The sequence below is a fragment of the Phocoena sinus genome, chromosome 3, assembly GCF_008692025.1.
Source record: "Phocoena sinus isolate mPhoSin1 chromosome 3, mPhoSin1.pri, whole genome shotgun sequence".
Lineage (NCBI taxonomy): Eukaryota > Metazoa > Chordata > Mammalia > Artiodactyla > Phocoenidae > Phocoena > Phocoena sinus.
The window spans coordinates 130925225-130949636 of NC_045765.1; the positions used below are offsets into that span (position 1 = coordinate 130925225).

Here is a 24412-nt window from a genome sequence, read left to right on the forward strand (position 1 = left end):
GTCAAGATCACAGAGCTAGTGAGTGATAAAAGATGGGATTCAAACCCAGACTATCAGACTCTAGAATCTAAACTCCTAGCAATTATTTACATTGCTATGAACAGATATATTGTCATAATGCTAGGAGGATAAGAAGGAATGCTTTATATGTTAGACAACTTTATACTACCTAGCATGATCTATCAGGCCTATCAGAAAAAAAAAATTTGTCTTCTAAAATTTCTTTAATTGAAGATGTGCCCATATTAGCATAGAAGACTGTGCTAAATACCCAGAGGCATATAAAGCTTAAAGGTTGGTAGAAGACAGTCTACTATTTAAGATTTTTATCATAGTAATTTTTATATTGATTACATGTTGAAATGTATTTTGGACATATTGAGCTAAATAAAAATCTTATTAAAATTAATTTCACCTGTTTCTTTTCACTTTTTTTTTTTTTTGCAGTATGTAGGCCTCTCACTGTTGTGGCCTCTCCCTTTGCAGAGCACAGGCTCCGGAAGCGCAGGCTCAGTGCCCATGGCTCACGGGCCCAGCCGCTCTGTGGCATGTGGGATCTTCCCGGACCAGGGCACAAACCCGTGTCCCCTACATCGGCAGGCGGACTCTCAACCACTGCGCCACCAGAGAAGCCCTTCACTATTTTTTTAAAGTGGCTACTAAAGAATTTAAAATTACATAAGTGGCTTGTATTATATTTCTACTGGATAATGCTGTTCTATATCTTTTTCTACATACTTTAAAAGAACACAGATATCCATGCCTGTAAATGAATAAATACATAGGTACAGGGGCTTTTCCCACAGAAGTGAGGTCAGCTTCCTTTTCCACTCAATACAATTAGGACTTCTTTTCCAAAAAGTACATATAAATTTACCTCATTTTTTAAAAATGGCCATGTTGATACCCACTGTGTGGATATGCATAATTCATGTATCTAATTTTCTACTGATGAACACTGAGGTTGTTTACATTCATTTGCTTTTTCAAACAATGCTACAAGAACATCCTTGTACTGCCTCACTTTGTAGTTTCATTCCGAGAGGACTGGAAAGCTGAATCAGAGGGTATGAGCACTTAAAATGTTGACAGTTGAGGGGTCAGATTTTGAAGGCTTCCTAGGCAGGGCTAAGGAATGTCAAATTTATCCTGCAGTCACTAGGAGGTCAGGAGGTCATTAACAAAAAAAAGACTTGTTTTTTTCCCCTAAGTTGTTAACTCTTTGTAGTTTTCTTTCATTAAGAAATGCAATACAAGGGGCTTCCCTGGTGGCACAGTGGTTGAGAGTCCGCCTGCCAATGCAGGGGACACGGGTTCGTGCCCCGGTCGGGGAAGATCCCACATGCCGTGGAGCGGCTGGGCCCATGAGCCATGGCCGCTGAGCCTGCGCGTCCGGAGTCTGTGCTCTGCAACGGGAGAGGCCACAACAGTGAGAGGCCCATGTACTGCAAAAGAAAAAAAAAGAAACGCAATACAAGCACATTACAGACAATGGGTGGTGGGTGGGAGTAGGATTACCTACTATAATCTCACTGCCCAAACACAACCACTTAAGGTTTCCCTTTCAGTCTTTTCTGGTGTGCGTTTTTACTTTTGCTAAATTGTAATCATAGTCCACAACGATTTTAGGTCCTACTTTTTAAATTTAATGTTCCTGCATAAGCATTTTTTCCATGTATTGCAGTCTTCATAACAAGTTTATTTAGCCTGTCTTTCAACCAGACACTAGGGCCTTTTTGTTATATTTGAGTGGCTCAGATAATGCCTTTCTCTGTGGCTTCAAACCACCTTCTCTGTGGGTACCTTCCAGTCATCACTTAACCAAACTCAAGTCTTTCTGTTCCTGTGTTGAAACTGTTAAGGATGATTCTGGTGGTCAGGTACGGAGTAACTGGAAGCAGGGAGGGAGCTGCTGCAATGGTCCCGGTGATAGATGAGGCCAGGATGACAATTGAGTATACTCAAGCTTTTTGTGTCTCAGTTTCCTCATCTTGAGAAGAAACCTTCATGGTGGGCCACAGCATGGTGTGCTACATGTTCACTGAGAACACACCTGCTGTGCCCAACATGGCACAGGGCCACATCATGCTAGTTCACAAAAAGCTAGAAAGGGGCAGTGCTGTAAAACTATGAACTGAACACATTATTAAGCCAAGAAGTTTCTACTTATATTATTTATTCAATAAATACTAGGCATCTACTTTATAAAAATAGATCATTATGGGAAATATGGAAGAGTACAAATAAGCTTAAATGAAACACCTGAGTCTAAGGAGCTTAAAATCTAGTTTGTCAGACAGGAAGACAAACATAATAAAAGTAGCATGTGATAAAAGCTGAAAAAGCATAATAGCAAGGAGTTATAAACTTCAAGGAGGAAGCGACATTTGTATATACAAAAGATTCTAGTTGAAGAGAAGTGGATAGTGGAAAGAAATGTATTCATTTCAAAAAGCTTTTTCTAAATTCATTATTCAGAATGGCTGTAAGAATGCTTTTACTGGTTAGAGAATATAGCTAGTTAGCCTAAAAAGGTGAACTGCTACCTCATACCACTAGGATGGCTATAATTAAAAATACAGACGAAACAAATATTAGTGAAGATGTGGAGAAACTGGAACTTTAATATATTGCTGGTGAGAATGTAAAATGGTGCAGCCACTTTGGAACACAGTTTGGCAATTTCTCAAAAAGTTAAACACAGAGTTAAACACAGAGTTACTCACTGACCTGCAATTCTACGCCAATTCCATCCAGGGGAAATGAAAAGATATGTCCACACAAAAATGTGTACATAAATGTTCATAGCAGGATTATTCATAATAGCCAAAAAGTTGAAAAACTCCAAATATTCATCAATTGATGAGTGGTTAAACAGAATGTGGTATATATATACAATGGAATATTTTTCGGCCATAAAAAAGAATAAAATACAAATTCTGCTACATCATGGATGAATCTTGAAGATATTAGCTAAGTGGAAGAAGGCAAACACAGAGGCCACATATTGTACGATTTTTTTAATATGAAATCTCCAGAATAGGCAAATCCATAGAGGCAGAAAGGAGGTTTGTAGTTGCCAGTGGCTGGAGGGTAGGGAAAGGGGGAGTAACTGCTAATTGGTATGTGGTTTCTTTTTGGGGTGATGAGAATGTTCTAGAATTAGATAGTGGTTATAGTTGCAGATATCTGTGAATATACTAAAAACCACTGAATTCTATGCATTAAAAGGGTGAATGCTATGTTATGTGAATGACATCTCAAAGTGATCAACTTTTTTTTACTGGTAAGAGTTGATAGTTTACTTAAAAGATAGCTAGACATTTTCCTGTTTTAGCTGATGAAACCAATAGGAAAAGAAAATGAAAAATATATACTCACTTATATAGTGAAATGCTTAGAATTCTATGATAAAGGAGTTTCTGCCATACCTGTGCTTTTTTTTCACAAAGCGTATACACAGTTTCCAGATTTGGATCATTGTGAAGTGGATGAGAATACATTCGATGCTCAAAAGCCTCTACTTTCTGGATGACTTTTTTCAGTCCTTGATCTTGAATGCCCATGTCATCAATAGGATCTAATAAGGGAACACCATCAGGAAAACGTTTCTGAACTTCCTGAAACAAAATATTTAAAATTCATTTTTCATCTTACATACAAAATTAGTTAAGACTAAATACTTCCTTTTATGTTTTTTCTATGTACAGACATGTATTACAATTTATTAATAATTCTAATATTTAAAGTTTAATAGTTATGGATGCAGCACAATTTATTGATAAAGCCCATCATTGTATATTTAGGTGGTTGTAACTTCTTGCCATTATAAATAATCCTGTACTGAACATCTCAAGTGTAAATGTTTTTCAATATTCTGATTACTTCTTTGAGGCTGATTCCTAGGGAGGGCACTACTGAGCTGAAAGATATAAACTTTCAAAGGGTCCAGATTCCCATCACTAAATTTTTTTGTAACATGATTTGACTATTAAATATAATGAACATGTGAGTTCAGGGAAGAGATAGGTCACTATAGGCTGGTACCCCACTGGGAGACTTTCAGGGTCTTGGATAGGGCTTAAAGGTAAGATAGGATTTGGCCAGTTAGAAATAAAAACAAAGTTGGGGGGGAGGAGTTACCCATAAAAACTTTTTATAAAACTGCCAAGAGAATTATTCATTTCAAGAAGTCCACCCATGGACCACAGCTTAAAAATTCCTACTGTACACTGAAAGCATCCTGCTTTCTCAGATTTTAGTACATAGCCTTCACTATATAGTAAATCCTTTTCAAATATTTATTGACTAACCAACTAACGAAGTGCCCTTTTATTTTCCTACCGGAAAATAAAATTTTCTATAAAATCTTAACTTTTCCTATTGAAAATAAGACTATTTCATCCATGTATTAACTATACTATAAAGTAGTTAAAAGTCCTGGCACATGATTTTATACATAAAACTTTTTTTTTTTTTGCGTTACATGGGCCTCTCACTGTTGCGGCCTCTCCCGTTGCGGAGCACAGGCTCCAGATGCGCAGGCTCAACGGCCATGGCTCACGGGCCCAGCCGCTCCGCGGCGTGTGGGATCCTCCCGGACCGCGGCACGAACCCGTGTCCCCTGCATCAGCAGGTGGACTCTCAGCCACTGCACCAACACGGAAGCCCTATACATAAAACCTTAAAATACACTCTATAGTTATTTTCATTCATAACGAATAAAGCAAAACATATTTAACACAAAATAGTGGCCATGTTTTCCTCCGTGAGCCCTCCTTTAGCCTGACTTTGTTGCTAGATTCAAAGAGAGGACAGTCTACATATAGATCTGCTGCCACTATCTTTGTTAAAAATAACTGCCACTATTGGTAGTGTTTATAGGTTTTCTGAAAGAAAGCAATATATTTAACAGCAAATCAGTTGCCTTGTTATAAACCTTATTTATATTTACATAAAATTTATATTTAATTTATAAAATTAACGTGTATACCTGTATTGATTTTAAAACACTCTGTCTGTTGTCCAGTGGTCGAAGGTCTTTAGGAATGTAAAGCCTAACACTGCTGATAGCGGACAGGAGATGCACCAAAACTGGAACAACCTACCAACAGAAAGGTTATATATATATATGTTACAACTAAAATTGAACGTGTTCAAATTCTGCCATTTCTTAAATTTACCTTTTTATTCTTAAAAGGAAACTGCATTTACAGTATGTGACAGGTATAAGAAGTAGATAGTAATCATTGTGGAAGCTTATATCTTAGTAGAAACTATATTTAAAAAGTAAAAACAAATTCAAACCTTTAAGTAACAGGCAAACAAATGGTACATAAAAATAAGTGATTCCCTTAACATAGAATCCATATTTTATTCATTTTTGCACCCTCAGTACTTGCTACTTTTTGAATACCTAAAAGTACTATCACACTACAGAGGAAGGAAAGACTCCTATTTAGGTCTATTTAGGTTTAGCTGGCCACGCAAGACTCATGTAATCTCTGGATGGGCCAGAATGAAGAGCTGAAAAGAGGTATTTCAAGCATAGAAAACAGTATACTCCATTAGACATAATCTTGAAGAAAACCTATCTTCAAACTTTCTTCCATGCTTTCTCCTGACAATAATACCCTTCCCTCACCATCAAAAATGCCATTTGCTTTCTTTAAATTTGCTCCCTTTAAATTCAGACTCTATAAACTGAGGAGAGGTTAACATTTTCACAGATCCAACTTTGTCAGCTTATTGGTCTCCTTACCTTTACACTGATCACCACTGGAAAAACAACTGTCATTCACTTGCTGATAACAAATATATTCACTGTGTTTTACTAAACAAAATGGTATAGTGGCTGAATGTGGGTTCTGGAGTCAAGACTGCCTGGGTTTGAATTCAGTCTTCAGTTAGTTGTGTGACCTTGATCAAGTCACCTAGAGTTTTAAGCTTCAGTCTCCCCATTTAAAAAATGAGGATAAACAATGGAACAGAATAGAGAGCCCAGAAATAAACCAACATACCTATGGTCAATTAATTTATGTCAAAGGAGGTAAGAATATACAATAGAGAAAAGACAGTTTCTTCAGCAAGTGGTGTTGGGAAAGCTGGATGACTGCAATTAAATCAATGAAATAACAACACTCCTTACACCATATACAACAATAAACTCAAAAGGGTTTAAAGACTTGAATATAAGACATGACACCATAAAACTCCTAGAAGAGAACATAGGCAAAACATTCTGACAAATTGTAGCAATGTTTTTTTTAGATCAGTCTCCCAAGACAAAAGAAATAAAAGCAAAAATAAACCAATGGGACCCAATTAAATGTGTATCTTTTAAGAACAAGCACCTTCTCCTGCATAGCCACAATATTATGAGATCACAGAAATTTAACAATAATACATCATCTAATACATAGTCCATATTAAAATCTCCCCAACTGATCCAATAATGTCCTTTATAGACTACTACCACTACTACTACGACTATCACCACCACCACCACTACTACTATTACGTTTGGAGCCAGGATACTACTACTACTACTTTTGGATTCAGGATCCAGCCAAGGATCATTTACTACATTTAGTTGTCAGGTCTCTTAGTCTTCTTTTTTTTTTTTTTTTTTTTTTTAAACATCTTTATTGGGGTATAATTGCTTTACAATGGTGTGTTAGTTTCTGATTCACAACAAAGTGAATCAGCTATACATATACATATGTTCCCATATGTCTTCCCTCTTGCGTCTCCCTCCCTCCCACTCTCCCCTTCCCACCCTTCCAGGCTGTCACAAAGCACCGAGCTAATATCCCTGTGCCTTGCGGCTGCTTCCCCCCAGCTATCTACCTTACTACGTTTGTTAGTGTGTATATGTCCATGACTCTCTCTCGCCCTGTCAAAACTCACCCTTCCCCCTCCCCATATCCTTAAGTCCGTTCTCCAGTAGGTCTGCGTCTTTATTCCTATCTTACCCCTAGGTTCTTCATGACATTTTTTTCCCTTAAATTCCATATATATGTGTTAGCATACGGTATTTGTCTTTTTCTTTCTGACTTACTTCACTCTGTATGACAGATTCTAGGTCTATCCATCTCATTACAAATAGCTCAATTTCATTTCTTTTTAAGGCTGAGTAATATTCCATTGTGTATATGTGCCACATCTTCTTTATCCATTCATCCGATGATGGGCGCTTAGGTTGTTTCCATGTCCTGGCTATTGTAAATAGAGCTGCAATGAACATTTTGGTACATGACTCTCTTTGAATTTTGGTTTTCTCAGGGTATATGCCAAGTAGTGGGATTGCTGGGTCATATGGTAATTCTATTTGTAGTTTTTTAAGGAACCTCCATACTGTTCTCCACAGTGGCTGAACCAATTCACATTCCCACCAGCAGTGCAAGAGTGTCCCCTTTTCTCCACACCCTCTCCAGCATTTATTGTTTCTTGATTTTTTGATGATGGCCATTCTGACTGGTGTGAGATGATATCTCATTGTAGTTTTGATTTGCATTTCTCTAATGATTAATGATGTTGAGCATTCTTTCATGTGTTTGTTGGCATTCTGTATATCTTCTTTGGAGAAATGTCTATTTAGGTCTTCTGCCCATTTTTGGATGGGGTTGTTTGTATTTTTGTTATTGAGCTGCATGAGCTGCTTGTAAATTTTGGAGATTAATCCTTTGTCAGTTGCTTCATTTGCAAATGTTTTCTCCCATTCTGAGGGTTGTCTTTTGGTCTTGGTTATGGTTTCCTTTGCTGTGCAAAAGCTTTGAAGTTTCATTAGGTCCCATTTGTTTATTTTTGTTTTTATTTCCATTACTCTAGGAGGTGGGTCAGAAAGGATCTTGCTGTGATTTATGTCATAGAGTGTTCTTCCTATGTTTTCTTCTAAGAGTTTGATAGTTTCTGGCCTTACATTTAGGTCTTTAATCCATTTTGAGCTTATTTTTGTGTATGGTGTTAGGGAGTGATCTAATCTCATACTTTTACATGTACCTGTCCAGTTTTCCCAGCACCATTTATTGAAGAGGCTGTCCTTTCTCCACTGTACATTCCTGCCTCCTTTATCAAAGATAAGGTGTCCATATGTGCGTGGGTTTATCTCTGGGCTTTCTATCCTGTTCCACTGATCTATCTTTCTGTTTTTGTGCCAGTACCATACTGTCTTGATTACTGTTGCTTTGTAATATAGTCTGAAGTCAGGGAGCCTTATTCCTCCAGCTCCTTTTTTCGTTCTAAAGATTGCTTTGGCTATTCGGGGTCTTTTGTGTTTCCATACAAATTGCAAAATTTTTTGTTCTAGTTCTGTGAAAAATGCCAGTGGTAGTTTGATAGGGATTGCATTGAATCTGTAGATTGCTTTGGGTAGTAGAGTCATTTTCACAATGTTGATTCTTCCCATCCAAGAACATGGTATATCTCTCCATCTATTTGTATCATCTTTAATTTCTTTCATCAGTGTCTTATAATTTTCTGCATACAGGTCTTTCGTATCCTTAGGTAGGTTTATTCCTAGATATTTTATTCTTTTTGTTGCAATGGTAAATGGGAGTGTTTTCTTGATTTCACTTTCAGATTTTTCATCATTAGTATATAGGAATGCCAGAGATTTCTGTGCATTAATTTTGTATCCTGCTACTTTACCAAATTCATTGATTAGCTCTAGTAGTTTTCTGGTAGCATCTTTAGGATTCTCTATGTATAGTATCATGTCATCTGCAAACAGTGACAGCTTTACTTCTTCTTTTCCAATTTGGATTCCTTTTATTTCCTTTTCTTCTCTGATTGCTGTGGCTAAAACTTCCAAAACTATGTTGAATAAGAGTGGTGAGAGTGGGCAACCTTGTCTTGTTCCTGATTTTAGTGGAAATGCTTTCAGTTTTTCACCATTGAGGATGATGTTTGCTGTGGGCTTGTCATATATGGCTTTTATTATGTTTAGGAAAGTTCCCTCTATGCCTACTTTCTGGAGGGTTTTTATCATAAATGGGTGTTGAATTTTGTCGAAAGCTTTCTCTGCATCTATTGAGATGATCATATGGTTTTTCTCCTTCAATTTGTTAATATAGTTTATCACATTGATAGATTTGCGTATATTGAAGAATCCTTGCATTCCTGGAATAAACCCCACTTGATCATGGTGTATGACCCTTTTAATGTGCTGTTGGATTCTGTTTGCTAGTATTTTGTTGAGGATTTTTGCATCTATGTTCATCAGTGATATTGGCCTGTAGTTTTCTTTCTTTGTGACATCCTTGTCTGGTTTTGGTATCAAGGTGATGGTGGCTTCGTAGAAGGAATTTGGGAGTGTTCCTCCCTCTGCTATATTTTGGAAGAGTTTGAGAAGGATAGGTGTTAGCTCTTCTCTAAACGTTTGATAGAATTCACCTGTGAAGCCATCTGGTCCTGGGCTTTTGTTTGTTGGAAGGTTTTTAATCACAGTTTCAATTTCAGTGCTTGTGATTGGTCTGTTAATATTTTCTATTTCTTCCTGATTCAGTCTTGGCAGGTTGTGCATTTCTAAAAATTTGTCCATTTCTTCCAGATTGTCCATTTTATTGGCATAGAGTTGCTTGTAGTAATCTCTCATGATTTTTTTTATTTCTGCAGTGTCAGTTGTTACTTCTCCTTTTTCATTTCTAATTCTATTGATTTGAGTCTTCTCCCTTTTTTTCTTGATGAGTCTGGCTAGTGGTTTATCTATTTTGTTTATCTTCTCAAAGAACCAGCTTTTAGTTTTATTGATCTTTGCTATTGTTTCCTTCATTTCTTTTTCATTTATTTCTGATCTGATTTTTATGATTTCTTTCCTTCTGCTAGCTTTGGGGTTTTTTTGTTCTTCTTTCTCTAATTGCTTGAGGTGCAAGGTTAGGTTGTTTATTCGAGATGTTTCCTGCTTCTTAAGGTGGGCTTGTATTGCTATAAACTTCCCCCTTAGAACTGCTTTTGCTGCATCCCATAGGTTTTGGGTCGTTGTGTCTCCATTGTCATTTGTTTCTAGGTATTTTTTTATTTCCTCTTTGATTTCTTCAGTGATCACTTCATTATTAAGTAGTGTATTGTTTAGCCTCCATGTGTTTGTATTTTTTACAGATCTTTTCCTGTAATTGATATCTAGTCTCATGGCGTTGTGGTCGGAAAAGATACTTGATACAATTTCAGTTTTCTTAAATTTACCAAGGCTTGATTTGTGACCCAAGATATGATCTATCCTGGAGAATGTTCCATGAGCACTTGAGAAAAATGTGTATTCTGTTGTTTTTGGATGGAGTGTCCTATAAATATCAATTAAGTCCATCTTGTTTAATGTATCATTTAAAGCTTGTGTTTCCTTATTTATTTTCATTTTGGATGATCTGTCCATGGGTGAAAGTGGGGTGTTAAAGTCCCCTACTATGAATGTGTTACTGTTGATCTCCCCTTTTATGGTTGTTAGTATTTGCCTTATGTATTGAGGTGCTCCTATGTTGGGTGCATAAATATTTACAATTGTTATATCTTCTTCTTGGATCGATCCCTTGATCATTATGTAGTGTCCTTCTTCGTCCCTTTTAATAGTCCTTATTTTAAAGTCTATTTTGTCTGATATGAGAATTGCTACTCCAGCTTTCTTTTGGTTTCCATTTGCATGGAATATCTTTTTCCATCCCCTTACTTTCAGTCTGTATGTGTCTCTAGGTCTGAAGTGGGTCTCTTGTAGACAGCATATAGAAGGGTCTTGTTTTTGTATCCATTCAGCCAATCTGTGTCTTTTGGTGGGAGCATTTAGTCCATTTACATTTAAGGTAATTATTGATATGTATGTTCCTATTTCCATTTTATATATTGTTTTGGGTTCGCTACTATAGGTCATTTCCTTCTCTTGTGTTTCGTGTCTAGAGAAGTTCCTTTAGCATTTGTTGTAAAGCTGGTTTGGTGGTGCTGAACTCTCTCAGCTTTTGCTTGTCTGTAAAGGTTTTAATTTCTCCATCAAATGTGAATGAGATCCTTGCTGGGTAGAGTAGTCTTGGTTTCAGGCTATTCTCCTTCATCACTTTCAGTATGTCCTGCCACTCCCTTCTGGCTTGTAGGGTTTCTGCTGAGAGGTCCGCTGTTAACCTTATGGGGATTCCCTTGTGTGTTATTTGTTGTTTTTCCCTTGCTGCTTTTAATATGCTTTCTTTGTATTTAATTTTTGACAGTTTGATTAATATGTGTCTTGGCGTGTTTCTCCTTGTATTTATCCTGTATGGGACCCTCTGTGCTTCCTGGACTTGATTAACTATTTCCTTTCCCATATTAGGGAAGTTTTCAACTATAATCTCTTCAAATATTTTCTCAGTCCCTTTCTTTCTTTCTTCTTCTTCTGGAACCCCTATAATTCGAATGTTGGTGCGTTTCATGTTGTCCCAGAGGTCTCTGAGACTGTCCTCAGTTCTTTTCATTCTTTTTTCTTTATTCTGCTCTGCAGTAGTTATTTCCACTACTTTATCTTCCAGGTCACTTATCCGTTCTTCTGCCTCAGTTATTCTGCTATTGATCCTATCTAGAGTGATTTTAATTTCATTTATTGCATTGTTCATCGTTGCTTGTTTCATCTTTAGTTCTTGTAGGTCCTTGTTAACTGTTTCTTGCATTTTGTCCATTCTACTTCCAAGATTTCGGATCATCCTTACTATCATTATTCTGAATTCTTTTTCAGGTAGATTGCCTATTTCCTCTTCATTTGTTAGGTCTGGTGGGTTTTTATCTTGCTCCTTCATCTGCTGTGTGTTTTTCTGTCTTCTCATTTTGCTTATCTTACTGTGTTTGGGGTCTCCTTTTTGCAGGCTGCAGGTTCGTAGTTCCCGTTGTTTTTGATGTCTGTCTCCAGTGGCTAAGGTTGTTTCAGTGGGTTGTGTAGGCTTCCTGGTGGAGGGGACTAGTGCCTGTGTTGTGCTGGATGAGGCTGGATCTTGTCTCTCTAGTGGGCAGGTTCACGTCTGGTGGTGTGTTTTGGGGTGTCTGTGGCCTTATTATGATTTTAGGCAGCCTCTCTGCTAATGGGTGGGGTTGTGTTCCTGTTTTGCTAGTTGTTTGGCATAGGTTGTCCAGCACTGTGGCTTGCTGGTCGTTGAGTGAAGCTGGGTGCTGGTGTTAAGATGGAGGTCTCTGGGAGATTTCCGCTGTTTAATATTATGTGGAGCTGGGAGGTCTCTTGTTGACCAGTGACCTGAAGTTGGCTCTCCTACCTCAGAGGCAGAGCCCTGACTCCTGGCTGGAGCACCAAGAGCCTTTCATCCACACGGCTCAGAATAAAAGGGAGAAAAAGTAGAGAGAATTAGTAGAAGTATGAGGAAAGAAAGAAGGAAAGGAGGAAAGGAAGGAAGGAAGAAAGAAGCAAAGAAGGAAAGAAAGGGAGGGAGGGAGGGAGGGAGGAAGGAAGGAAGGAGGGAAAGAAGGAAAAAAAGACAGAAAGAAAGATGATACAGTAAAAATAAAATAAAGTATAATATAGTTATTGAATTAAAAAATATTTAGAAAAAAAAAAAAGGGACGGATAGAACCTTAGGACAAATGTTGGAAGCAAAGCTATACAGAGAAAATCTTACACAGAAGCATACACATACACCTTCACAAAAAGAGGTAAAGGGGGAAAAATCATAAATCCTGCTCCCTGAGACCACCTCCTCAATTTGGGGTGATTCGTTGTCTAAAGGAGGGAGGGAAGGAAGGAAAGAAAGAAAGAACGAAGGTAAAGTATAATAAAGTTATTACAATTAAACTTAATTATTAAGAAAAAGAATTTTTAAAAAAAAGTCATGGACGGATAGAGCCCTAGGACAAATGGTGGAAGCTAGAGTATACAGACTAGATGTCACACAGGAGCATACACGTACACCTTCACAAAAAGAGGAAAAGGGAAAAAAATCATAGATTTCGCTCCTAAATTCCACCTCTTCAATTTGGGATCATTCCTTGTCTATTCAGGTATTCCACAGATGCAGGGTATATCAAGTTGATTGTGGAGCTTTAATCCGCTGCTTCTGTGGCTGCTGGGAGAGATTTCCCTTTCTCTTCTTTGTTTTCACAGCTCACAGGAGCTCAGCTTTGGATTTGGCCCTGCCTCTGCGTGTAGGTCGCTGGAGGGCGTCTGTTTTTTCGCTCAGCCAGGACGGGGTTAAAGGAGCCGCTGATTCGGGGCCTCCGGCTCACTCAGGCCGGGGGTTGGGGGATGGGGGTAGGAGGGGCACTACGTGCGGGGCGGGCCTGCAGCTGCAGAGGCAGCGTGACGTTGCGGCAGAGGCCGGCGTGACGTTGCACCAGCCTGAGACCCGCCGTGCGTACTCCCGGGGAAGTTGTCCCTGGATCCCGGGAACTTGGCAGTGGCGGGCTGCACAGGCTCCGCGGAAGAGGGGTGTGGAGAGTGACCTGTGCTCGCACACAGGCCCCTTGGTGGCGGCAGCAGCAGCCTTAGCGTCTCCCGCCCGTCTCTGGGGTCCGCGGTTTTAGCCGCGGCTCGCGCCCGTCTCTGGGGTTTGCGCTTTCAGCCGCGGCTTGCGCCCGTCTCGGGGGCTCGCGCCCTCAGCCGCGGCTCGCGCCCGTCTCTGGGGTTTGCGCTTTCAGCCGCGGCTCGCGCCCGTCTCGGGGGCTCGCGCCCTCAGCCGCGGCTCGCGCCCGTCTCTGGGGTTCGCGCTTTTAGCTGCGGCTCGCGCCCGTCTCTGGAGTTCCTTTAAGCAGCGCTCTTAGACCCCTCTCCTCGCGCACCAGGAGACAAAGAGGGAAGAAAAAGTCTCTTGCCTCTTCGGCCGGTGCAGGCTTTTCCCCGAACTCCCTCCCGGCTAGTCGTGGTGCACTAACCCCTTCAGGCTATGTTCAAGCCGCCAACCCCAGTCCTCTCCCTGAGCTCCGTCCAAAACCAAAACCTTAGCCTCAGCTCGCAGCCCCGCCCGCCCCGGTGGGTGAGCAGCAAGCCTCTCGGGTTGGTGAGTGCTGGTCGGCACCGATCTTCTGTGCAGGAATCTCCCCGCTTTGCCCTCCGCACCCGTCGCTGTGCACTACTCCGCGGTCCCGAAACTCCCCCCTCTGCCTCCCGCAGTCTCCGCCCGCGGAGGGGCTTCCTAGTGTGTGGAAACTTTTCCTCCTTCACAGCTCCCTCCCACTGGTGCAGGTGCCGTCCTTATTCTTTTGTCTCTGTTTTTTCTTTTGCCCTACCCAGTTACGTGGGGAGTTTCTTGCCTTTTGGGAGGTCTGAGGTCTTCTGCCAGCCTTCAGTAGGAGTTCTGTAGGAGTTGTTCCACGTGTGGATGTATTTCTGGTGTATCCGTGGGGAGGAAGGCGATCTCCGCGTCTTACTCTTCCGCCATCTTCAAGGTCCCTCTTAGTCTTCTTTAATCTAGAATACTCTCCACCTTTTTTTGTTCTTTTATGGTATTAACATTTCATATAATTTCAAATTTACAGAAAAATTGCAAGAATAGGATAAAAAGCTCCCATATACCTTTATTCAGATTCACCAATTATTTGTATTTTGCCCCATGTGCTACAACATCCTCTTTATATATTTACGTATATACATATACACAAACAAACACACCCATACAACCACAGTACAAGTATTAAAAGAGGGAAATTAATGTAGATACACTGATATTATCTAATCGACAGTCCATATTAAAATTTCATCTACTTTCCCAATAATGTCTTTTGCCCTCCCTTCTCCCCCACCACTCTATGGAGCAAAACTAGGATCATGCATTGCACCTAGCTGTAATATTTCTTTGTTCTTTAATCTGGAACAGTTCCTCAGTTCTTCTGTGACTCTCAAGACATTGACATTTTTGAATACTATAGGCCAGTTATTTTGTAGAACGATTCTCAGTTTAGGTTTGTGTAATCATGAAGAATCATCAGACTCAGGTTATGCATTTTTGGCACAAGTGATTTTTTTCTTTGTTGGTCTCAGTCCATTGGTCAACATTACTAGATTGGTGATAGTAACTTTGATTACTTGATTAAAGTAACATCTGCTAGCATTTTCTACTATAAGTTACTACTCTCCCTTTCACAATAAATTTATAGGGAGATAAATTTGTAAGAAACTGGGGCTTCCCTGGTGGCACAGTGGTTGGGAGTCTGCCTGCCGATGCAGAAGATATGGGTTCATGCCCCGGTCCGGGAAGGTCCCACGTGCCACAGAGTGGCTGGGCCCGTGAGCCATGGCCGCTGAGCCTGTGCGTCTGGAACCTGTGCTCCGCAATGGGAGAGGCCACAACAGTGAGAGGCCCGCGTACCGCAAAAAGAAAAAAAAAAAGAATCTGCCTGCCAATGCAAGGGACACGGGTTCGAGCCCTGGCCTGGGAAGATCCCACATGCTGCGGAGCAACTAAGCCCATGTGTCACAACTGCTGAGCCTGAAAGCCACAACTACTGAGCCCACATGCCACAACTACTGAAGCCTGTGCGCCTAGAGCCCATGCTCCGCAACAAGAGAAGCCATGACAATGAGAAGCCCGCACACCACAACAAAGAGTAGCCCCGGCTCGTCACAACTAGAGAAACCCACACGCACAGCACCAAAGACCCTACGCAGCCAAAAATAATATAAATAAATAAATAAATTTATTTTTAAAATTTATAAGAAATTTATAGGGAGATTCTTTATAGACTTTGTAAGTATCCCATTCTTCATTAAACTTTTTTTAAAACATTTTTAAAATTAATTAATTAATTAATGGCTGCATTGGGTCTTCGTTGCTGCGTGTGGGGCTTTCTCTTGTGGCGCATGGGCTTCTCATTGTGGTGGCTTCTCTTGTTGTAGAGCATGGGCTCTAGGCATGCAGGCTTCAGTAGTTTGTGGGCTCAGTATTTGTGGCTCGCAGGCTCAGTAGTTGTGGCGCATGGGCTTAGTTGCTCCACAGCATGTGGGATTTTCCCGGACCAGGGCTCAAACCCATGTCCCTGCAATGGCAGGCGGATTCTTAATTACTGCGCCATCAAAGAAGTCCTTCATTAACTCACTAGTTTTAACATCCATGGATTATTCTTGCCTGAGTCAAAAATTACTTATGGTAGTTGTCTAACGTTGACTCTTCTAACATCTCCATTCCTTCTACAGTATCTATTCTGAGTATATAAGCTTGTGGGTTCTTATTTTATTTTCACTTGATTATAATCTTTTACTATCATTATTTTTATTCTCAAACTGTCAAATTCACTTTTAAAGAAGACATTATGTGGACTGAATTGGCTTTTGAGCCGCCAATTTGTGATCTATACAAATCCTAGATACATGGGCTGGCTGGAAAGAGAAGACTCATGACGTGAAAAACTGTCAATGATGTACCAGGTAGCCAACACCCAGAGGGAGAAATACACTATTTTTCTGTACTGAGGTACATGTACACAATCCAAAATGGCAGAAAAATTAAAAATAATTCACTTGACTTTAGAGAAGAAGTGTATGCTTTATGTACTTGCAGCTGAATTATGCACAAGTTGCATTATGCAGAAGTATTTCCTTGAAAACAGAATAAACACTATCTGTGAAGACCTGATTCAGAAGGAAGACAGAAACTACCCAATTTCTAATGCTGCTTCCTATAATAAGTTCCATCTGAGAAATGGTCAACTAAGTCTCACACTAATGACAGGAAAGAAACTATAAAGGCCCTCCTACAAATGTCTCCGTAAGTACAAGAAAGGGAGATCCTAAGACTTAAGTTCTGTAAATAAGAACTTAAATGTTTAAAAAACAAATGAATAGTTGCCATGAAATTATAAATGTCTACACTCACAAGGATTTAAAAACATGCTATAATATTTGCATTGTGCAGTTGATTCAACTTTCTAAACCTAATAACCTTTATAAAAGAACTTAGAATTCAGGCTTATCATGATGCAACATCGGTCTATATAAATCCAAATAATCACGAGGGCAATTATTAGAAAAGCGTGAGAATACCAACAGTAAGGAGTATTTTTATTCTTAGACCTTTTTCTTTGCAAGTTTGTCATAAATCAATTTACCCTTTTAAGATAAGCAAATGATAAGGTAAATAATATCAGAAGTCAGTACATTTTAAGTCAATACATTCTTTAAGTCAATACACTCTAACTAAATTTTGACCAATGTCATCTCTTCAATTAAGACTGTTAGCTAAAACACAATATGATTTTTGAATTTTTCATCTAAATCAGAATGATGTTTTTTGAACCAACTGAATTTTAATCAAGTCAAGGCAGACAAAATTATTCAAACCAATGTGATTTTTATTAAATTTTAGATTTACAAAAATTAAATTTGTGTCTTGATCTAATTTAAAAGCTGACTAATATAATAATCTATTGAATGTAATAGATGCTTTCTCTAAGTTTATCCAGAAGAATGCCAGTGAAAATGGTGGAGGCAAAGACCTCCAAAAATCCTCTTCCCCACAGAAGCATTGGGAATACAGGCAATTGTCAAAATCAACTTCTTCATAACTCTGGAAATTAAACAAAGGCTTGCACCAATCCAAGGAGCGTTTAATTAAAAAAAAACCTAAACCAAAGAATTGGATGCTTTGCGGTGTTTTAACTTACTTTACTCCCTCTCCCACTCAGCTCCACAGTAGTCTTGAAAACCAAGAGCCTGCAATCACTGAGTATCAGTCTGGCAGCCACAGGAAGGGACAGAACAGGGTTGAAATGACTTCAAAAGGCCATTCCCAGAGAACTGTCAGTATTTCACCTGTTTGGTGGTCCCCTAGAAGACTCTATTCATTCACAAGGAGGTCATTATTTGACCTGACCCAGGGCTTGCCCGGTGCAAACAGCCTTTTCCCTAGGGGCATCTGTTAAAAATAGTAAGAGGCTGGGCTTCCCTGGTGGCGCGGTGGTTGGGAGTCCGCCTGACGATGCGGGAGACAAGGGTTTGTGCCCCGGTTCGGGAAGATCCCACATGCCGCGGGGCGGCTGGGCCTGTGAACCATGGCCAATGAGCCTGCGCATCCGGAGCCTGTGCTCCGCAACGGGAGAGGCCACAACAGTGAGAGGCCCGCGTACCGCAAAACAACAACAACAACAAAAAGAAAAACAAAAAAACGTGTACTGTTACAAATTAAAACCAGATTTTTAAAATTTTAAATACTTTGAACATATTTAAAAATAGCTGATTTAAACTCTATTAAGTGCAGTAGCTGGACTTCCTCAGTGACAGTTTCTGTTGACTGCTTTTTCCCTGTATATGGGAAAAAAGGGGCCCATGACATTATTAATATCTGCCATGAGAGAAGGAGAATGTTGCGATGCATGCCACATATTTGCTATTCCAACTTCAACTTTCCCACAAACCAAAGCCTGTTATGACAAGTATCATTAACAATGACATTTCCTAAAAGACCTAGCCAATACAACATATACTTAAAGCAGTGTTTAAAAAAAAATTTCAGTATATTACTCTTCAAATAGATACTTGGACTCTCCACAGTAAGGCTTACCTACAGTTATTCTATATTAATTATTTTAAAATGAAATAAAATAGGAGCCATTTAAGTAATATGTGTATCTCATGTGGCAAGCTGAATGTTTTGCATTTAATTAAAAGCACATGTAAATTAATGAAAAAGTTCTACCTAAGTTTCCTATCAAAACACTGGCTCATTATTTTCAATCATTATTTTCACAGAAATGTAATAAACAATATGGATGGAATAAAGTATAAAATGATGCAATCGTAAAATAATGATAAAACATCTTTTTTAGCTCAGGTAAATCCCAGCTTCATGTGAAAATTTAAATGATTAAATTCTCTTTATCTTTCACTTTGTCACTAATTACCTTGCCATAATTTGATGAGATTAACCATCCTACTGGTGTTAGATGGCTTTCACATACCTTGAAAACTTCCAATTAGGAAATCATGACAGTATGTTCATTATAATCACATATAGGAAAGCTAGTGATTATAAATAATGTACAAAATATCTGAAATCTGAAAATGAAAAATAAAGTACAAACCTGCATCTCTCCTTTCTCATCAGACTTAGCTGGTTTTGCAGCCTCAGTAGCTGAATTTTTCAAGCTCTCTTTGCTACAGCGCAGAAGTACTTCCACTACATATAAAGGATCCAGTTCACCAGAATTAGGCTAGAAAAAAACAGGATAAAAGTAGTTTATTAATTCTTAAAAACTGGCACACATTTTTTTTTTTTTTTTTTTTTTTTGTGGTACACGGGCCTCTCACTATTGTGGCCTCTCCTGTTGCGGAGCACAGGCTCCGGAGGCGCAGGCTCAGTGGCCATGGCTCACGGGCCCAGCCGCTCCACAGCATATGGGATCTTCCTGGACCGGGACATGAACCCGTGTCCCCTGCATCAGCAGGTGGACTCCCAACCACTGCGCCACCAGGGAAGCCCCTGGCACACAAATTTTAAGTTCCATGTGTACAGGAACTATGTTCTCAGTATTTAGCACTATGACTTACGTAATGCACAATAAATGTTAATTTCATGAAATGAAGCCTGTCTCTTTTCATCCTTCAACATGCTCCACTGGATGAAAAAACACAGAAATTACTTGACACCTACAAATTTAAATGTTATGATCACTGTCAACTGATATGCCATTTTAAGTTTCTAATGATCGGTTTATAATTTTATTTCATGTTATGCCAGAATTAGAAAAAGAAACCAAAGGAATTATCAGTATCAGAGAATGAGTATGTTATCTTCAAATAACCTTAATTAAATAAGATGAAAAATATATTCAGAGCAGATTATTTTATTGCTTAGTATACGGGCACCTCTACTCTGTGATTTCACATCATTTCATTAAAAGTCTTTTAGTCTTTTATATTCTCTAATAAAAACATGATTCTCAAAGACCTAACACTAATCACAACTTCTGCACTATGACAATTTATGTTTGAGAGCAACATTTTTCGAACAGTAATAGAAGACTTTTTTCTTCAGTAAAGAATTCCTCTTTGCTTTTTAATTCAATATTTGAATAATCTCTTTTGCATAAAATTAGATAAAGGGACAAGTTTTTTTAAAAAACTGAAGTATAGTTGATTTACAATGTTGTGTTAATTTCTGCTGCACAGCAAAGTGATTCAGTTATACATATATATACTTTTTTATATTCTTTTCCATTACGGCTTATCACAAGATATTGAATATAGTTCCCTGTGCTATACAGTAGGACCTTGTTGTTTATCCATTCCATATATAGTAGTTTGCATCTGCTAATTCCAAACTCCTATTCCATCCCTCCCCAGACCACAAGTCAGACTATAAGTCTGTTCTCTATGTCTGTGAGTCTGTTTCACAGATAGGTTCACTTGGGTCATATTTTAGATTCCACATATAAGTGATACCATATGGTATCTTTCTCTTTCTGACTTACTTCACTTAGTATGATAATCTCTAGTTCCATCCATGTTGTTGCAAATGGCATTATTTTGTTCACTATTTTGTTTTTGTTTTTAATGACTGAGCAGCATTCCATTGTATCAATATATATACCACATCTTTATTCATTTATCTGTCAATGGATATTTAGGTTTCCATGTCTTGACTATTGTGAATAGTGCTGCTATGAAGATAGGGGTGCATGTATCTTTTTTAGTTATAATTTTGTTTGGATATATGCCCAGGAGTGGGATTGCTGGATCATATGGCAGGCAACTCTAGTTTTTTGAGGAACCTCCATACTGTTTTCCATAGTGGCTGCAACAATTTACATTCCACCAACAATGTAGGCAGGTGCCCCTTAAGGGAGAGTTATTTTGATTGAGAGGGAAACATGGCAAGAAGTGATGACTTGTTCTCCTCCCACCCACCCTGCACAGTTCTTGTGCAAAAGTGAAAAACTGTCAAGAAGTGACCACGAATCCATTCCTACAATCTATTTCTGTAATAAAACTATCCATTTGCCTCAGAATAGTAAAATATATTTCCAAAACAAACCAAAAATACAATCATAATTATCTTAAACTTCTGAGTACAAATTTCCTCAAAGAAAGCATAAGCTCCATTTTCCAATTCAAAAAGAAAACTAGTTTTTTCTCGGCACATATTTTTATTCAAAATTTTTGTTTGTTTGTTTTTGTTTTTTGCGGTACGCGGGCCTCTCACTGTTGTGGTCTCTCCTGTTGCGGAGCACGGGCTCCTGACGCGCAGGCTCAGTGGCCATGGCTCACGGGCCTAGCCGCTCCGCAGCATGTGGGATCTTCCCGGACCAGGGCATGAACCCATGTCCCCTGCATCGGCAGGCGGACTCTCAACCACTGCACCACCAGGGAAGCCCAAATATGGTTATTTTTAAAGAAGTTTTAAAACATTTTTCAGCTTGATACAGATTCAAAGACAGTATTTTCAATTAGACTGGTATCTGCAAAGATTATGTGTGTGTGTGCACACATACACATGCATACATATATATATATATATATATATATATATATCTTAGTTAATACAAAATGAGTTTTAAAATGAGGTAAATAGTTATGACCAACTGTTAACTCTTCCAAGGGGCCAAGAACCATAAAGAGAATCAGTGATTAAAATATTTAGCTTTCCAGAGGGGAAAAAACCCCTCTAAGTAAGATGCATTTCACAATATGATGAATAAATTAACTACAAGGTGTTATAGGACATACGAGTATTTGGACAAAAATAACCTAAGATTTATGAAGAATCTTTAATGTGTCTAGACAATCTAGAACTCTGTTATTGGGTTTAATTCCAATTCTGTAGATTTTATTTATAAACTTAATATTCTCCCTATCATCTCATACATAATTATCTTTGTAGAACTACCAAAACCATTTACAACATTACAGAGGTATTTCAAGTGTTACTATGGAAACTCTTTTGAAAGCATTCTTTATTGTAGCATTAAATGAAAACTTGCTGTTAAATTTATTTCCTAAAATGATAAAACTTTTCTCAGCAAACTTTTTCTAGTTCTGTACTTTGGTAAAGGTGGGTCAACAATATCAACCTTCACATAAAAGAAACATAATTTTGATAATCTCAAGATTATAAAATGTAAAGAAACAAATACAAAATAAATATTGACAATGCATTTGTATCTCCTTAAAATGCTTCAAAATATTTTCATCATCAGTATGTACTTTCCCTCTGTGGACAAAGAATGTCATGTCACCTGCCAAAGAATGCTGCAGCCATCAGCCACTGAAGCCACCCCTGATGGTGCATCCTGAGGGGAACTCAGGATCAAGATAAACAGGCTGCCTGCCATCAAGCTATCAGCCTCCGCAGCCACCCCCAATGGTACACTCTGAGGGGATACAGGATGGAGAAAAACAGGGCAGTTAAGGTGCATATCAAAGGAACAATTTCAATAAGCCCAGATGCTTACATCTTCCGATACACATAAAAGTGTTAAATTCATTAACTTGAGGTGTCTGGTTTTCTTTAATTAACTGTAATCTTTTGATGTTCTGACTACCTAGTTTTTGTTTGTCTGCAAAAAATCCTATATATCCTGGCTCCTCCCTTACCTCTTCAAAACAGTCCCTCAAAGCTATCTGAGAGGCTGTTTCCCGGGCTTAAGGTCTCAGAAAGTCTGCCGAATAAAACATAATTCTCAACTTTTAGGTTGTGCAATTTTTTTCAGTCGACCATTTGGGCCACTAACAAAGTGACCCAGAGTAGACTTCTGTCCTTTGCCTGAACTCTATGAGGATCTGGAGACTTGGTACCAGCTGAGGCCACTTGGGCCTGTCTGCCTCCTTGGAGAGTCCAGACAAATTTGGGTGAGTCTCTCTCCTGGTTCTCGAATCTCCTAAGTCTCTTCTTTGGAGGAGCAAGTTATCTTTGAAACTTTGTTTCAAGAAGAGGTACCTGGTTTACCCTCAGTTGAAAGATACTGGGGAGATTTCTGCTCAGTTTAGACACTGAGCAGGTTAACCTCAGTTGAAAGACACTGGGAAGACTTTGCTCAGCTGAAAGACACTGAGTAAGGTTGGAGTGCGTAAATTAGGTAGAAGACTGGCTTGTCGTTTTTCCTTGAATTGGCTACTTTAACCGTTTATTGTAATAAAAGTGAGGTATCTCATGAGAGCTTTCTGCTCCAAAAAAGGAACATCTCCTCCCAGGTGGCAACGGCTTTTTCAGGCAACTAAGACGCTTGTGGGAGTGGTGGAGGCAAGCCCTCATAATATGCAGCTGCCCCTACAGGGAAACCCACTCACTTTAATTAAAGATTTGCTCTGCAGGGGATATGCATAAGAGTTGGTCACTCCATGATCTGAGCACCCACAGTGGTCTCAGGATACTGAAGGGAAAAACTGAGACACGTAAGAGAGCTAAAACAGCTCCAGGGTAAAACCTAGAGGAGTTAAGCTCACAAACAGCACCCTGGCCCACCACAGGATTGTCACTAGCTACTTTATCTCAACAAACTGACCTCAGAACAGGGAATAAAACTTTCAAAACAAAAGGAGTGACAAATTACCAGGTTTATGTACATACAAAACTTACATTTACAAGTACTTTAATTGGAGATTAAAGGAAATCTTGCCCTGAAAATGACTAAGATGGGGGCTCTTTTATTGCATATGCAGTTAAGTTAGAGAAATCCAGCTTGATAAAACATATTTTCAGAATTCTGACCGTAAAGAAAAAGCCGTTTTAGTGGGAATTTGCCGTGTCTTTGAGAGGTAAATGTTCTACCCAATCTTCTTCAGCATTGTGTGTGTGTGTGTGTGTGTTGAGAACTTGGTCTCTGCCATCCATAAAGTACACATATGGTGTACATTTCGCAGCCCACTGAACAAACTGGGATTCTGAGCAATCTTCTGTCTGACTGTGCCAACTTCCAGGGGGCTTTCTGCCGTCTTAACCTTCCTTGTATCAGCCTGTACAACAAAGGTCTTTTACTATTTTGGGGAGTAAATTTTCTGGATTTTGTTTAAGTGGCTTCCTTCACACTGTCTTGTGGGCATGCCTCTTGCATTTTATTGGTTTGAGTCCCTATTAAGATATATCGTTAATGGCCAGATGATGTATCTTTTAAATTTGAGAAACTTCTAAACTGGTAAATTTTTAGAGCTTTCATTATAAACAGTTCTACTGGTACCTATGAAAAAATCAAATCAGAAGGTAGAAAAAGATAAAATGATTAAACTGAGAACTCCTTTAATTTAACCCAAACAAACGAAAAGAAAACATGGCTTGGGAAGCTTTATTTATGCACTCTGCTTTCCCTTCATGGGTCTTACAGATGCTAACAAACACACTAGGATAATTCATGTTAATTAGGTTGATTAACAGGGAAGTAAGAAAAAAAACTGAAGAGAAAGTCTAGAGACTTCTTCAAAAAAAAGGTAGAAATTTTAAAGGGCATTGTCCCAAATGGATAAAGAAAATTTTACATGGTTATTTTAAAATAGAATAAATAAAATGGATGTCAATGGGATTAAAACAAAAGGTTCTGA

General features: G+C 38.9%; 1 protein-coding gene across 1 annotated transcript in view; it reads right to left on the reverse strand.

Moving 5' to 3' along the window:
- MTREX (Mtr4 exosome RNA helicase) overlaps positions 1 to 24412 on the reverse strand; it is a 144735-nt gene that overhangs the window by 24821 nt on the left and 95502 nt on the right. The window contains exons 19-21 of the mRNA XM_032626431.1: positions 18964 to 19092; positions 4994 to 5104; positions 3432 to 3620 (exon numbers count right to left, since the gene is read on the reverse strand). Coding sequence (XP_032482322.1) covers positions 3432 to 3620; positions 4994 to 5104; positions 18964 to 19092 — 429 coding nt within the window. The remainder of the gene's footprint in view (positions 1 to 3431; positions 3621 to 4993; positions 5105 to 18963; positions 19093 to 24412) is intronic.